The sequence below is a fragment of the Diceros bicornis genome, chromosome 13 (genome assembly GCF_020826845.1).
Source record: "Diceros bicornis minor isolate mBicDic1 chromosome 13, mDicBic1.mat.cur, whole genome shotgun sequence".
Taxonomy (NCBI): domain Eukaryota; kingdom Metazoa; phylum Chordata; class Mammalia; order Perissodactyla; family Rhinocerotidae; genus Diceros; species Diceros bicornis.
This window is the reverse complement of record NC_080752.1, coordinates 14,782,468-14,800,046: the sequence shown is the minus strand read 5'-3', so window position 1 is coordinate 14,800,046 and position 17,579 is coordinate 14,782,468. Positions and strand designations below refer to the sequence as shown.

Here is a 17,579-nt window from a genome sequence, read left to right as displayed (position 1 = left end):
TTGGCATGTTTGAAGGCTAGCCAGGAAGTCGTTGTGGCTGGAGTGGAGTGTGTGAGGTAGACTGTAATAGAAAGATGAGGTCAGAGAGGTAGTCTAGAGACTGGATCATTAGGATTGGTACAAGGATTTTGAATTTTGAGTGTTTAATGAGAAGCTTCTGGAGGGTTTTAACACTTAAGTGACGTGATCTGACAGAATAGAGTATAGGTCCATAAGAATAGAAGCAAGCAGAACATTCAGGAGGCTGTTGCATAGGTTTAGATGAGACATAATAGTCATTTGGTAGAGTAAATGAGAAGTGGTCAGATTTAGGATATATTTTGAATGTAGAGCCAATAGGATTTGCTGTTGCAGTCCGTGTTAGATGTGAGAAAAAGAAAGGAGTCAAGGATAGTTTCAACCTAGCAGGAGTGGGTTTGGGGTATGGGGGTGAAGAATCAAGAGTTCTGTGGCCAAATATTTTAGAAAAGAGTAAAGAGTTGATTTATAATCAGAATGAATTTGTACTTTTAAAAGATGATCTGTTATGTGCTATAAGATTCCATTTTTTGTTATATTTGCTAGTGTATAAAGTATTGACCAAATCTAAGTCCCTGTTTTGTTAAACTTATGCACATTTTTGTTTGCTTGTGAACACAGCTTCTTTTATGTCTCAGTTGTTATTGACATTTCAAGTAGAGCATCAGAACTGAACTGGAGGATTAAGTTTTGAAAATATAGAATTTGTTATCTAAATGGGTAGTCTGCAAGAATTAATAGGAAGGAAAATCCAGTCCTGTTAAGCCACAGCTTGTTTGAAGTGGCACCTGTTATTGAATGACATTAAGTGTGAAGGGATAGCCCTATCATAATTTATATCAAATGGATTAATCACTCACTTTTGGAGGAGAATTAATTCTGTGTAGTAAGGTGATATTTATAAAACTGTTTGAATTGTGCCCTGAAAAAACTAATTTATTTTCAAGAGATAAATCTCTAAATATTGATCTTAACTATTGGTAGTGATGTTGAGAATGAATAAAAGTACATGAATTTATGAGATAGTTAAGTTGGAAGAAATGAAATGACTTGATTGTTTGGAAGTGGAAGTTGAGAGAGAAGTGTTAAGAACCACATGTGTATTTCTGACTTGGGCAAGTGAGTAGATGATACTATTTGCTGAGAATAGGGCTTACAGGAATAATAGTGGGTTTGAGGTAAAGTTGATAGTTTAGTTTTGACTTGTTGAATTTATGATGTCTGTGGAAAAATGGAAAAAGCAGTTAAATACATGGATGTGGGAACTTGTGCAAAAGATCTGGGCTTTAGATGAGTGTTTTGGAATTTCTCAGTATATCTACCAATGGTAGTAATTTAAGCCATAGAAGTGGATAAGATCATGTTGTATTAGGCCATTAGTAGGTAATAGAAGTATCGTCTTTCCTGCTAATTGTACAACTCTTGAATTTTGTTTTCCTTTGCTTAGAAAAGGCAAGGTTGTGCTTATTTGGCTCTTCTAAGAATGGATTTGGATTTCGTGATAGTGATTTGGATATTTGTATGACCCTCGAAGGCCACGAAAATGCAGAGGTAAGAGTTAGTGTTTGGAAGGGAATGTGGAAGTTTTTCTTCCAGTGATGAATCTATTTTTAATTTTGTATGTAATATTGATGAAAATATATAATGTTATTCTTTGTATAAATATATTACCAATAGCAGTATTTGAAATGTAAAAGCATTAGCATTACCATTTTAGAAGACATTTAAATATTTAAATAAGTAAATTTACTGTTTCACTAATTTTATAGTGCAAAAACCATGTCACTGAAAGTCACAATTGCTTTGTAATGAATTTTTGGAAAAAGTTAATATACTATAGAGTTGGAATTTTTTTCATTAGAACCATTGAGAAGCTGGTGCTTCAGTTTGGTAATGAACACTGATCTCACTTGCTCTGTCTTTTCATATCTCTTCCGTTAGATGATGTCTTTGTATCATTAAAGATAGGAAATAAAGATGGACATCTAATTTATAAATGAATTGTGTTCTACAAATTAATTATAATTTTTGGGCACTCAGAACACATGTTTTCTGTAGAAGCAATATTATAAATGATGTCTTCTAGGATAGCTTTTAGAAACTCATTTTGGGTGGGGAGGGGAACTAACTTATTGAGTCCCCAATATACACTTTTACATACATTATTTCATTTCACTCTTACAACCACCTTCGAGGTAGATAATTTCCCCCATTTTACAGATGAGGAAACTGAGGCTTTGAGAGATAAACTGACTTGCCCAAGTTCACACAGCTAGTAAATGTTGGAGCCGGGATTCGTACCCAGGTCTGTCTGACTCCAGAGTTCATGCTCTTTCCATTGTATCTCACTGCTTCTCTGTAATTTATTTAACCCATAATGTAGCTAAAATATAGTACTAATAGTACTGTAGAACCTAACCAGTATCTGAAATTGAAAGCTTTCTGAATTCCACCGTGAGATGCCAGGAGCAGACCTTCCCCCAGAGCAGTCTCAGCAGTGCGAGTGGGTACTTATGCTTTCTTTCTTTGTGTATCAGGCCTCAACAGTGGGAATGAGATTGTCCAAGCTCCAGTAAAGAAAGGGATTGATTGGACAGGGAAGAAGTGTCCCAGGCCTTCCTAGCAGCAACTAGAAAAGGAGGGGATCCCTGTAGTTGCTCATTCTTTTACCAGCAGAGCTGTTGGTTTTAAAATCAGGGACTGCTTGCAAGATTGGGGTGAGGCCAAGCTTCTGGCATCGGTAGTGGTGTCAGCATAGCCTCTCTTGTATTATAAAAGAATTCGACAGGATAGTGTACCTATGCGTTTCCGAAATAGTTTTTTCAAAACGTGGTTTTTAGATTATTGGGACCATAGTGAAGATGGCAGTGATGTCTGGTAGATCCTTATTTCTGGCCCTAAGAAATTGCTTCTGGCATTAATGTCTTCTTGTTCTATAAAGAAACTTAAAATTTGTAAATATTTTAGTTCTCCTTAACTAACTATACTCAGTGCCATCTACCTGGAAAGAGGCTGCTTCTCTCCATTTTGAAGAGCAAGAATTGAGGGAATAGGAAATGGTTTTTACCCAGGGAGAAGGTTAGGATTTTAGATACCTTCTATCTAAAATTCAGTAATCAGACCTCTAATCATTAAGGGTTTGTATATTATCTGTGCCATTCACAGTGGAAACTTGAAACAGTGAAAAAAAATAAATTATTCTCTTCCAGGTGAGCCATAATTGAAACTTATAATTTAGCATAAGTTGTACCCTTGCCTAATAAAGAGAAAAATAACATCTTTTATTTTATTATGTGTTAATTAGTAACAAAGATTCCCTTGAAATCCCCAGGTTAAGCTGCAATGGCTACTGCTCTCCTGTAGCTAAAAAGAGCATGTTGGGGATTTGCAAAAGTGGTGTTAGTAGTAAGTGTGGGCCTTGATGTATATACCCTTCAGTTTAATCTGTATAATACCATTATCTTCCCTGTTCATTGTATTATGGTTATCATCATAATATCAACTTTGCTGTCTCTAGTTTTTAAAAAACCAACACATTTAAATTTGCAGAGAATTTCCTTGAAGAAGTAGGTGCTGGTAATAATAGGATTATTTTTCTTTTCCTCATCAACATAATAATAATAAATAGCTCACAGACTTGAAGTGCTTATTTTGTGCCAAGAGTGCTGCTGAATATTTTACATACATGTCTCATGTAATCCTTCCAACTACTCAATAGGGCAGGAGTTGATGGTTATCTTGATTTTATAGAATAGTAGTATGAGGCTCAGAGGGGTTAAGAATCTGGTCAAAGTCACACAGCTAGTCAATACTTAGTTCAAGATTTGAATCCAGGATTGTATAAATTGAGAGCCTATGTTCTTAATCACTGTACTATTTTGCCTTTACCAAACCCATCTCTGGTTGTTTATTCATGTATTTGAAAACATTATTCTCCTGTCTTGGTGCTTCTCAAACTTTAATGTGGATGTAAATTACCTGGGGATCTTGTTAAAATACAGATTCAGTAGACGAGGGTGGGGCCTGAGATTCTGCATTTCTATCAAGTTTCCAGAGGATGCTGATACTGCAGGTCTATGGACCACATACTTTGAGTAGCAAGGTTGTATAGAGCTTATGGTTGGAAAGTTTAAATGCTAGTATTAAATGCTTAGATTAAAGTAGAATTTGCACAAGACCAAATCAAGTCAGATAAACTTGAATTTATTATTTATTTCTTTTGTTTTTTAGAAATTAAATTGTAAGGAAATAATTGAAAATTTGGCAAAAATTCTTAAGAGACATCCAGGTATGAATTTTAAATTACAACTTTAAAACAACAGAAAATATTTTTTAGTTTTATGAAAATTATTTAACCTAGTGAAGTTTTTTTTTTAAATCAGGTTTAAGAAATATTTTGCCTATAACTACTGCCAAAGTGCCTATAGTAAAATTTGAACACAGACGAAGTGGTTTAGAAGGCGATATCAGTTTATATAATACATTGGTAAGTTTCTCTTTCTGTGTAGAGCCAGGTATGTTTACACTTGTCATTTTAAAAGTTTACAGATCGTTGACTATACTTTTATGTTTAAAACTTTCAAATGTGAGCAGTATAAGGAAAAAATATTTTATCAATCATCTTGATATTTCCTTCAGATTGAAGATTAGTTTTTGTTTGACTCATTTACAGGTATTTTAAGTTTTATATTTATATTCTATATTCATTTGGAGTGTTATATCTTTTTATCTGATTTGTAAATTTAATTTTAATAAATTTGAAATGCTTTCAAATATGTAATTATTTTTCAGGCTCAACATAACACAAGAATGCTAGCTACTTATGCAGCTATTGATCCTAGAGTGCAGTACTTGGGATATACCATGAAAGTGTTTGCTAAGGTATTGATGAAAAAGTTAATGATCTACTTTGTTCTAGTACTCTTGATAGTTAAAGTGAAACATAGTGATGTCAGACTTGTGAAAAATATTTTCTCAGTTTTGTTTACCTGAGCATTTAAAAAGAAACACTCAATATTAAATGGTTTAAATTTATACCTATTAGAGTAGGGTGATTCTTAGTTTTTTCCTGTGTGTGCTCTATTCCCATGTGCAACACACTAGTAAATATCTCAATAGTAAAATTTCTCAATGCAGTAATGATTTTCAACCTCAGGCTTGGGAGTTGGCATACTATCCTAGTTAAGAATCTCTGGGTTAGGAAATCTGGTATTTGGGTTTAGTGATAAGTTTTTCTGGCCAAGAAAACAAAACAATAGCAATAAAATGTTATGTTTATCCTATTATAACACTTATAATACTGAATTCTGTTTTTCTGTTTTTTTGCTAAGTGTGTAAACTCCATAACGGTGGAGACCTCTGTATCCCTAGTTCAGTGTGGTGCCTGCTTTATGGTAGTTTCTCAATAAATAGTTAATTTTGTGAATGTGTTGGTGGAAGGGTTTTAGTAGGGGAGTGATTTGGTCACATTTTCATTTATTAAAGCCCATTCTTCCAACAGAAAGACGTATTTGTTTAGATATTCCTATAGATGTCTTTGTAGACAAAGGTCATCTTAGAAAAGAAAGATATCCAGCCACATACTCCAAATCATATTTGATCCAGCTGCTTTTCTAGATTCACCTCACAAAATAACTCCAACATGATGGTTCTGTACTCCCTTTTGGTCATGAAACCAAGTGGTCATGTCAGAGAAATCATTCCTCTCCCTTCATTAGCTAAAGCCTTACTTAAGGGAAGTCTCTGAGGATTCTTTTAGGTTTTCTTTTTTTTTTTAATTGAAAAATTTTTTTGGAGTAGCCAACATATTCATGTGATTCGGAATTCAAAAGGTCTAAAGGGGTTTATGGTGAAAAATCTCCCTTTCATACCTGTCTCTCAGCCAACCAGTTCTTCTTGCTAGAGGCAACCAGGTTCCTCTGTATGCTTCCAGAAATATATTATACCAGTATAAGCAAATACATGAATTTCCTACCTCCTTTTTGTTACAAGTATAAACACACTGAAAACATTGTTTGTTTTTAATAACTACATACTGTACCACTGTGTGGGTAGTCATCAGTTTCTTAAACCTCTGCTTTACTGATGAGCCTTAAGTGTTTCTGATTTTTTGCTATTAAAACAATGCTACAATAAAAAACTTTTTATTTAGTCATTTCACATATTTTTTGGCATATTTGCAAGATAAATTCTTAGAATAGAATTGCTAGGTTTGGGCCGGCCCCGTGGCTTAGCAGTTAAGTACGTGCGCTCTGCTGCTGGTGGCCGGGTTCGGATCCTGGGTGCACACTGATGCACTGCTTCTCCGGCCATGCTGAGGCCGCGTCCCACATACATCAGCTAGAAGATGTGCAACTATGACATACAACTATCTACGGGCTTTGGGGGAAAAAAGGAGGAGGATTGGCAATAGATGTTAGCTCAGAGCCGGTCTTCCTCAGCAAAAAGAGGAGGATTAGCATGGAGTTAGCTCAGGGCTGATCTTCCTCACAAAAAAAAAAAAAATTGCTAGGTTAGGGGAAATGTGCTTTTGTTATTTTAATATTGCCAAATTATTCTTCATAGAGTGTATGCTAATTTATACTCTCATCTGTGATATATGAGTGCCTGTTTACCCACACCCTCTATAACAGTTTGTTATTGAACTTTCGGATATTTGCCAGTTTGATGAGTTAAATGGTGTCTCAAAGTAGTCAATACTTCTGCATGGATAAGATTTTAAAATTTTATTTTTAGTCATTATATTGTGTTTCTTTAGCGATGTGACATTGGAGATGCTTCCAGGGGAAGTTTATCTTCATATGCTTATATCCTTATGGTGCTGTACTTTCTGCAGCAGCGAAAACCACCTGTTATCCCAGTTCTACAAGAGGTAAGTGTTTAAGACAACTGTTTAGGAGTTTCTTGTGAAAACAGTTAATCTGAACACAGTAGATCTTGCTCAGTTCATGAGATCATGAAGGATTTTCCATCATGGACATCCTATGGTATAATCAAACAGTGAACCTTTTTGAAAAGTTTGTTTGGGAGAATATAAACTACCAAAAGAATATTAGCTGACAGAACTATTGAATATCTTTTGCAGCATTTTTGTATTTCACAGTCTTAGAATGCTGCAGATGATTATGAAATTCTTGTAGCCATCTATGAACTCATATATTATAGTCTCTCAGATGCAACCACGTAAGTTTTTTCTCTCCCTCCTCCTGCCTGGGAATGAAGTTTGATTTATTCCTGTGTATAGTTCAGTCAACTTTGTGAATTTGGTTGAGAGAAAACCCAAGGAAATTCTTCCTCATCTCTGTAAGGTCATGTTAATTGCATTAAACATAAGAATTTACATCAAAAGAAACAGATTATACTCATATTCACTCAGATTTGGTGACTCATAGGGTCTCTTTTTGTAGCCAATTTAGGTACAAAGGAGTTCTTAATCATCCATCTGTTCCTCTTCATTCTTGGCACAATGTGGATTTGCAAGCATTAGGGAGGATCCAGTTCTAATTTCTTAGAAAGGTGGTTATTTTGAGGTAGGAGAGAAGCATCAGAATTATTTGGAAAATTACATATTCTGATTTCACGTAAACTTTGATAGTCATGGCAAAGAAGAAAATCACAAAATAGCAAGCCATATGGTGGGTGTCAGATGGCCTTAGTAAGTTTTTAAAAGCTCTAATGAATGCCATGTGGTTTTAGCAGTATTTCCTTCCCTCTTAAACAAACAGTGGAAGAAAAATAAAAATTTTAAATATCTTTTCCTAGCAGAAGATTTTAAGTCACTGAATTTATGTTGAGTGATGTGTTTTTTAATAAGGTTCTTCACTGTAGGATATTTAAAATTTAGCATGAATTAATTAGGCCTTCCAAGGCCAAGATCATTCTCTGTATTAGTCTAATTGTTGTTAGGCTTTAAATTTGGGGATCTTATGCATAATTTCCTCAGTAATATCATAGCAGCTGTTTGCCACTTTGACAGAATACTATCCTTAACCAAAATGGTACTATGATTAACCTAAAAATGAAATGCGAATTTTGTTTTCATGGTGGTTTGTGTTCTCTCATTATATTACCCATGGATGAGGAGCCATTGAGGCAGCATGATATAATGGAAAGAGCAGGGCATGATTTTGGAGCCAGAGATAACTGGTCCGAATCCTAATTCTGTCATTGTGGCCTTCAGCAAACTGCCTGACCTCCACTAGTCTGAGTTTCATCCTCAGTAAAAATGTAATGATAGGGCCGGCCCCGTGGTGTAGCAGTTAAGTGCACCTGCTCCGCTGCTGGCGGCCTGGGTTCAGATCCTGGGCGCGCACCGAGGCACCGCTTGTCAAGCCATGCTGTGGCGGCGTCCCATATAAAGGGGAGGAAGATGGACACAGATGTTAGCCCAAGGCCAGTCTTCCTCTGCAAAAAGAGGAGGGTTGGCATGGATGTTAGCTCAGGGCTGATCTTGCTCACACACACACAAAATATATATAATGATAGTATTATTATTTCAGTGTTGATATAAGGAACAGTGACATTGAATGCCTTTGCATATAGTAGGTGCTAAAGTAGGTGTTCATAAATGGTGGTTGCTTTTATTGTTATTTTTATTGTTATTATTATTAGAAAAATGTAAGTAGGATTGCCATAGCCAACTTCAAGAATTCTCCCATTATCTGCTTAACAGACAGTGATTGATGAAATGAGAGACAGTCCATGGAATGTTTTCCATCATAATGAGCTCTGATTGTGGGGGGCTTTGTGATACATATGAACTGATAATATATGGATTTTTGCTTCTGGCATTTTTTGCTTGTCAAATGGGACCCCATTGTCCATTGCTCTGGCATCATTTAAGTATTGGTCATTGGCATCAATCAACTTGTAAGGGTAAGGATTGTTTAATGAAGCTGATGATCTTTGACTCCATTTGTAATTGAACCTAGACTTTGAGTGACTGGGTAATAAGTAAGGCTCTGCTAAGAGTATTTTTCAAGGTCAACAATACACAGTTCTTTAGGTCAAAAGGAGTTTTTCTAAGAATGATTTTGCTGTATTCTAGCAAATCATCATGAATAACAGTAAATTTTTTCGTAAAAATTAATACTAAAAGTGGATTAGGGAGTTTTATTTACACTGGATATTATGATCTTTTGTGTTTTCTAGCTTATGTCAGCTTAAAAATTGCAGTTGAATGGATCAACCTGAGGACATTATGCTCAATGAAATAAACTGGTCATAAAAGGACAAATACTGTTTGATTCCACTTATGTGAGATACCTTGGGTAGTCAAATTCATAGAGACAGGAAGTAGAATGGTGGTTACCAGGGGGTAGAAGGAGAGAGGAATGGGCAATTATTGTTTAATAGGTTCAGAGTTTCATTTTTGCAAGATGAAAAGAATTCTGTGGATGGATAGTGGTGATGCTAGCACAACAGTGTGACTGTACTTAATTCCACTGAACTGTTCACTTAAAAATATTAAGGGGCCAGAACTCTTATCACTACTAGTTAATATTTAGCATAGTACATGGACTATGACAATATTCATTTAAATTTAAAATTTCTGATAAAATATTAATCTTAGTATTTTGAGAGGATGCTGCATATAAAATTGATTTTCTTATTTTGCAGCAACACCCTCACATACAGTTGCCATTTGACATTTGTGATGTTAGGTTTAGAGAACTTTTTAAAATGCTGCTTAAATTAAAATTTTAATGCCTGAAAAGAAAAATATTACAGTATTCTAAGATAAGGTATAGAAAACAAAATATGACATCAAAACCTATCAATAATGCTTTCTTTTTTGCAGAATAATGTGTTTTGAACAATACAAAGAGTCACAGTTCATAAGACTCAGTTCTTACCTTAGCAATAATCCAAATTACTATATCTTTAAAAGACTAAAGGTCACTCATGAATAATCAAAAGCATGACTGCAATGAAGGTTGATTAAAATAATAGAAGAATAAAATAGTACTATTGTAATCAGTAAATCCAAAATCTCAGTGACTTATCACAACAGAAGTTCTCAGTTACTGCCATAGGGAAAAGGCATGCTGGCAAGGGGACTCTACGCCACACAGTCATTCAGGAACACACCTTGAAGGAGACTACAGTAAGCAATATAGGTAGAGTTGCCAGAATTCACAAATAAAAATACAAGACACCAAGTTAAATGTAAGCCTCAGGTAAACGGTAAGTAATTTTTTAATATAAGTATGTCGCATACAATATTTATATCACACTTATAGTAAAAAATTATTTGCCGCTTATCTGCAATTCAGATTTAATGGGGTGTGCTATATTTTATCTGGCAACTCGGACACATGGCTTTCAATGTTTGCTGAATGCCAATATCCAGACAACAGAGAGGAGAAAAAGGAGTAGAAAATCACATGGTTCCAGGTTGACAGGAGGAGGCAGGTTCTAGTTCAGTCCTAGAATTAGCATGCGTTACTTTTTCCCACGTTCCATTAGCAGAACATGGTATCGTGGTCACACATATGAAAACTTGGTTGAAAATGTGCACTGCCGCTATGCTCAGAAGAAAAGACAAAGGTATTGATGAGCAGCAAATCAATTTCTGCCATACCAATGGTTCATGATACATTACCTCACAATAAGTAGTCCTCAGCAGTATGGAATGGTATTTAAGAGAAAAGGCATTGGAATCAAGGAATTGGGGACTTGCAGTATATGAAAAATTATACATGAAGACATCTCAGCTGTCTTGCTAACGTGGTACAGAGGTAGCATTACTCAGTATAGAAAACAAGGAGATTTATGACTTAAAATAACATCTGTTATATAGTAACAAAATTGTTACAAGATGATTTGCCCTGCAGCTAAGATATGCTTAAAAAGAAAAACAGGGGCTGGACCAGTGGTGTAGTGGTTGAATTTGCATGCTCCACTTCAGCGGCCTGGGGTTTGCAGGTTCAGATCCCAGGTGTGGACTGACACACCATTTGTCGAGCCATGCCGTGGCGGCATCCCATATAAAGTAGAGGAAGATGGGCACGGATGTTAGCCCAGGGCCAATCTTCCTCAGCAAAAAGAGGATTGGCACTGGCACTGGATGTTAGCTCACGGATAATCTTCCTCTCTCACACACACGAAAAGAAAACACAAAAAGAAACACAATGCAATAGGAAATGAAAGACTATCTCTGATATATATCATTGTATATATGTATATAAAATGAGAGGATTATGAGGCTTATGAAGAACATCACCTAGATGGCAGTCGCACACTAAGGACAGAATTACAAAGACACCCTGAAGCCTTCAAACATCTGTGGACCATGAACATATCTCAGGAAAATTTCTCTGTTTAATGCTACTAATTTCAGGGTTCAAAGAATAAATGGCTTAGAAGTACTGTAGCTTGTAGAAACGGTACGAAATCATACTGACATATGGCTTTAAGCAAATATATGTTTAAAGTGGAAGTATGTTTTAATCTATGTTTTTTAGAATCACACATATTAGAATTTAGTCTTCTACTATGAAATCTTTATTTTGAAAGTGAATCCATGGCTCAAATATAACTTTATCATGTGGTAGTTACTTATTAAGAAAATGGAAGGAATATTTGGAAAGCTATAAACCTTGTTGGGAGTGTTTGTCATGAAAATCGAAATAAAAAAAAAAGTGACATGAAGTGTAGGAACATTTTTCCTTCAAGAAGTCACCAATATTGCCCTTCTTTTCTTGGTCCTCCTCTTAGTCCTTTCTAGACCTTGGTAGCCATTACACAAGGAAGTAGCACTGAAGGGACTGAATTCTTTCTTCTCAGGTTTGATGTCCAGTGCAAGTTGCAATGTGTCCTCTTCTTTGTATTTCTGGTGATCTACATGACCCCCGTGGTGGGTAATATTGGAATGATCCTACTCATCAGGACAGATTCCAGACTTCAGACACCCTAGAACTTTTTCCTACAACATTTTCCTTTTTTTTTTGATATGTATTATAGGTCTGCTATCACTCCCAAGATGCTGCAAAATTTGAGAGTAGAAAATAAATCAATATCGTTCAGGGCTATGTCATACAATTATTGATTTATGCCACATTTGCGACCAGTGACTGTTTCCCTGACTGCTATGGCAGTGGACTGGCATGTAGCCATTTGTAACCGACTTTGCTATCCCATAGTTATCTTTCCAGGAGCCTGCATCCATTTGGTAGCTTGTTCATAAGTCATGGGCTCGATAAAGGCTTCTGTACACACAGGTTTTACATTTTCACTGTTTTTCTTCAAATCCAATACTATCAATCACTTTTTCTGTGATGTTCCCCCAAATCACACCCTTTCGTGCTCCAACATTGACATTAAAATCATGCTGCTTGTTGTCTTGTGTGATTTAACTTAATGTTCACTGTGTTGGTCGTCATCTTTCCCTAGGTTTATATCATGATCACCGTCCTAAAGATATCATCTACTGCAGGGAGGAAAAAAACCTTCCTTACGTGTGTCTTCCACCTGACAGGCGTTGCTATTTTCTATGGAAACCTGTCATACATGTACTTATAGCCTCATTCAGTAATCCCCAGGAGAATATGAAAGCGGCCTCCATATTTTATGGCATCTGATTCATTTAAACAAATTTCTAAATCACCTACAGACTCTTCATATGTTCTATTCCAATTATTGCATAAACCTGAATGTAGAGTAAAAACACTTCTTTGAAAAACATACACACACACACACACACACACACACACACACACACACACAACATTAAGGGGCCAGCCTGGTGGCGTAGTGGTTAAGTTCGAGCGCTCCACTTAGGCGGCCTAGGGTTCACAGGCAGGTTCGGATCCTGGGTGTGGACCTATGCACCACTCGTCAAGCGATGCTGTGGCAGCATCCCACATACAAAAGAGAAGAAGATGGGCGCAGATGTTAGCTCAGGGCTAATCTTCCTCAGCAAAAAGAGGAAGATTTGCAACAGATGTTAGCTTAGGACCAATCTTTCTCACCAAAAAAAAAGATGGTATATTTTGTTACATGTATCTTACCACAACTAAAAAATTGCAATTTAAATATGGCAGTAGATGTTAAAATATTACAATAAAATAAGAAAGCAAGTATGGAAATGTATAGGGTCACTCCTTGTACAAATATGATTGACTTGTTTGGTGAGGTTTTAGAGGGAGGGCTGAGTGCTTAAGTGGAGGACGATTGGTGTTGAGAGAAAGAGAAAAGAGAGTGAAGAGAGAAACAGAAAGAAAGTATGTGTGTGTGTGTGTGTGTGTGTGTGTGTGTGTGTGTAAAAGAGAGAGGATAGCGTTAGTGCTTCTAAAGGCTGAACAACAGAGTGGAAAGTTAGTCACTGTGAAACATGAGAGTTCATAAAAACTGGCAAAGCAGTGATTAAACACCCACTAAGGCCCACATGGCCACTTTACTATGTTATCAGCTAACATAGTTGAGTTTGGATCATGGTTGTTACTCAAAAGTAAGAATTCTCTTAAAAAGAATCAAGGTCTAGGGGGCCGGCCCCGTGAGGTGGTGGTGAAGTTCGGCACATTCCACTCTGGTGGCCTGGGATCCCAGGTGTGGACCTACACCACTTGTCAGCCATGCTGTGGTGGCAACCCACATACAAAATGAGGAAGATTGGCACAGATGTTACCTCTGGGCTAATCTTCCTCATGCAAAAAAAAAAAAAAAAAAAAGGAGGAACAGCGGCAATAGATGTTAGCTCAGGGCGAATCTTCCTCACCAAAAAAACAAGGAATCAAGGTGTAAAGAGGTAGCTTGTATTATTTCCATGTAATACCAATAATAGCATCCTAATCTGTAAGGGTAAAATATGATACTTTGGCCTCTTTAAAACCTATTTTTCTTTTTTGAGGGCAGGATCCCATGTCTTTTGTTTTAGATATTAATATCTGTAATTGCTAGGCTCTCCCTTTTTTGTTTTATGAAATGTTGGAATTTATACTAGATGATTTTTGGTAGCTGTATTTAAGTTATATGTAAGTGTAAAAAACAACTTACTAGCTTAAGTCCCTGGAAACTTGATCTTTATGTAAACATGCTTACAGAGTAAATATATTCATTCAACAAACATATATTAAGTATTCTCTATATGGCAGGCTTTGATGTAGAGGAATTTTGGCTCCAGAGATAAGTTATAGTCCTTGCCCACAAAGAACTTAAACCTGAGAGTGAAATTAGAGGGGCCAGACATGTAGTTAATTTTGTAAATCACTGTTCCATCTAAAGTGGAAGGGGACATGGGGACCACCTTATCTAGTAGTTTTAAAGTATATTCTGGTAAGCTCTGAGAAGCTCATTAGTATATCTTTGAGAAGTAAGGTAAGGAAGAGGTGGGGTATGTTTTCTTCATTCAGTCTTCTGTCAGGGTACCTCTGCTTTTATCTGTTTTACATATTGAGCTTCCAGGAAGGTTCCATTTTAGGAAAGAGTTCTGCAGCTTAAAAGAAAAATAAAATTTGAAAACAACTGACCTAATTAATCTAATCTCTCATTTTCATTGGGAAAACTGAGGATTTAGGAGGATTCTTGCTCAGAATCACTACTTGACAGGTCTAAGACTAGAAATAAGGTCTGCTGACTCTAAACCTGTTGCAAAGCATCTCTTAAAACAGAAAATAAGTCTCAAAATTGCTTGTAGAGCCAGCCCTGATGGCCTAGTGGTTAAAGTTTGGTTCCCTCTGCTTCGGTGGCCTGGGTTCGGATCCCAGATGGTGAACCACACTACTCGTCTGACAGTAGCCGTGCTGTGGTGGCAGATCACATAGCAGAACCAGAAGAACTTATAACTATACACAACTATGTACTGGGGCTTTGGGGGAAAAACAGAAGAAAAAAGGAGGAAGATTGGCAACAGATGTTGGCTTAGGGCAAATCTTCCCCTACAAAAAAAATTTAAAAACTTTATAAAAAAAAAATTTGTTTGGAGGCCAGCCTGGTGACGTAGTGGTTAAGTTTGTGCACTCCACCTCGGCAGCCTGGGGTTTCGCAGGTTCGGATCCCAGGTATGGACCTGTGTGCTGCTTCCCAAGCCACGCTGTGGCAGGTGTCCCACATATAAAGTAGAGGAAGATGGGCACAGGTGTTAGCCCAGGGCCACTATTCTTCACTAAAAAGCGGAGGATTGGCAACAGATGTTAGCTCAAGGCTAATCTTCCTCACCAAAAAAAAAAAAAAATTGCTTATAGAGGTCAGTTTTGCCTATACAGTCATCTTAAGGGATACTTTTCTTCTAGTGAAGTAGCATTATTACCCACCCCTTCCTTAAGACAGTGAATTGTAATTCATAATTAATCATGAAGATTTTAACGATCTTTATCAAGATGTCAGAGAAAACTACCTAATTTTCTATTTAAAAAAATCAATGTCCAGGGGCTTTTCAGCCTCATATGATACAGATAACTGATTAAAGGTACTAGAGCTCTTCCCCTAAACAAAGAGTTCCATTAATTTTTGGGGGGTGCACAATCAATAGTTATTATCTATTCTGTATCTCTGTATCTATGATATTTTGATGAAAATGCCTCTTTTTTTAGTTTTACTTCATTAATCTTGGGCTGGATGTCTTTTGATAGGTGAAATAGGTAACAACAAATAACATCAAATGTGTCATTTGGAGAGTCTGATGCTCTTAAGATATTCTTTCTGAGTTTGGTCTTTCAGATATATTTTATTCATTAATAACTTGGCATCACGGTATGCCATCCTGACATGTTTGTTTTGGAAGAAGTATTTCAGTATATCTATTATAGGTAAATTCTAAAATGATATGAGGCTTTTTGGAAAAAGTTGGATGACTTGAAATCTAATAATAAAATTAATTTTTTATGCAGATCTTTGACGGAAAACAGATTCCACAGAGAATGGTTGATGGCTGGAATGCTTTTTTCTTTGATAAAACAGAAGAGCTGGTAACTTTTTCATAGTCTTTGTTATAAAATGCTCACTGATACATGTTAGGATTTGCATAATTTAGTTTAATAATTTTAGTTGGATTTGGGGTTCATGTTTTGGATAGGTGTAGACGTTTCTCTCTCTCTCTGTCTCTTTTTTTCTCATCTGTAGAAAAAGCGTTTACCTTCACTTGGAAAGAACACAGAAACATTAGGAGAGCTTTGGTTGGGACTGCTTCGCTTCTATACTGAAGAATTTGATTTCAAGGAATATGTAATTAGCATTCGGCAGAAAAAGTTGTTGACAACTTTTGAGAAGCAGTGGACATCCAAATGCATTGCGATTGAAGGTAATCATTTAGCTGATATTAAATCAGGAACAAAAAGACCCAAAAAGCGAGAATTTCATTTGGCCAGGTAAATTGAGGGGAAAACTGAAACACATTAGAATTTGGAAGATTCTTCCTCTTGATTTTTATCAGTTTCCATTCTTTAATCCGTAATTTTAAAAGAATAATTTGCTGACTTGGATGACTTGCTGACTCAGTTATATAGTATTAAACTCTTCTTATGGCTACTAAGTATATTTTATGTTACAAAGAACATAATTCTTAAAATATGAACATAAGTCTTTTTAAGAACATAATTCTTAAAATATTAAAAAATAAAATATTTCTTTTCTAGACCCTTTTGACTTGAATCATAACCTTGGTGCTGGAGTTTCTAGAAAAAGTAAGTTTTAAATATAGAAGTCCCCTGCTTTTAAAGCTCTTACATGTTAAGGTCTGCATCTTTTATTGTTTTCTTCTTTCTTCACTAGTGACCAATTTCATCATGAAGGCATTTATCAATGGAAGGAAACTTTTTGGTACCCCCTTTTATCCACTCATTGGCAGAGAAGCTGTAAGTTTATATAATTTGAATTCTGAATCTTTTCTTTTTTCTTATAAAACTTTTTTTGTGTGTAGTACAAGAAACCTAATTCTGTTTCCAAGTTGGTGTTAGGAATAGGGAACGAGATGGTTATAGCTTCCTGTGCTTTTTCTTATTGTACTTATCATAGTTCATAATGAGATATCTATTTGCTAAATTTTGTTTATCTCTTTCTTAAATTCTGTCTCCCCTATTAGACTATATAGCTCCATGAGGACAGAGTCCATGTCCATGATGTTCATCATCATATCTCCAGTGCCTATCGTAGTGTCTGGCACATAGGATGTACCAAATATGCATTTGTTGAATGAATGAGGGTGGTTAGTCAAGACTCAGGATCCTTAAATTTTGAATTTGAGGTGCTACCCAGTGCCCCTCTTCCATCGCTAGAATTCTTGATGAAAATGTAAACAGAGGGGACAACACCAAAGAAATATTTTATTGTTTGCTGAGGCTTCTGCTCTAATTTTGGTGTAGCCCTAGTAAGCTGAATTAGCTGGCATGGAACTGAGAGGATTCCTTTTGCCTGAACTGGATGGCATAGTGTCCTCCGTTCCTCTTGGTCTTACTCTGGTTTTTGCTTGCTTTCTACTGGGAGGAGGTCTCAGTTTCACTTCCAAGGGAAGAAATCTATTATTATATAATGTATACAATCTATTATTGTATAATGAAGATCTTTGATCTTGTTCAGTCCAGCTTTTAACACTCTTTTTTGGGGATGTGTCATAAGAAAAGTGGAGA

The 17,579-nt window shown here is 36.1% G+C and overlaps 1 protein-coding gene across 10 annotated transcripts in view; it reads left to right on the top strand.

The window, feature by feature from the left end:
- The window catches only part of TUT4 (terminal uridylyl transferase 4), a 95,777-nt gene that overhangs the window by 57,475 nt on the left and 20,723 nt on the right, over positions 1 to 17,579 (top strand). For all 10 annotated transcript variants that reach the window (XM_058552409.1, XM_058552403.1, XM_058552407.1 and 7 more), the window contains 9 exons: positions 1,466 to 1,569; positions 4,249 to 4,306; positions 4,401 to 4,504; positions 4,810 to 4,899; positions 6,776 to 6,889; positions 15,846 to 15,923; positions 16,078 to 16,255; positions 16,590 to 16,637; positions 16,726 to 16,808. In XM_058552409.1, coding sequence (XP_058408392.1) covers positions 1,466 to 1,569; positions 4,249 to 4,306; positions 4,401 to 4,504; positions 4,810 to 4,899; positions 6,776 to 6,889; positions 15,846 to 15,923; positions 16,078 to 16,255; positions 16,590 to 16,637; positions 16,726 to 16,808 — 857 coding nt within the window. The remainder of the gene's footprint in view (positions 1 to 1,465; positions 1,570 to 4,248; positions 4,307 to 4,400; positions 4,505 to 4,809; positions 4,900 to 6,775; positions 6,890 to 15,845; positions 15,924 to 16,077; positions 16,256 to 16,589; positions 16,638 to 16,725; positions 16,809 to 17,579) is intronic.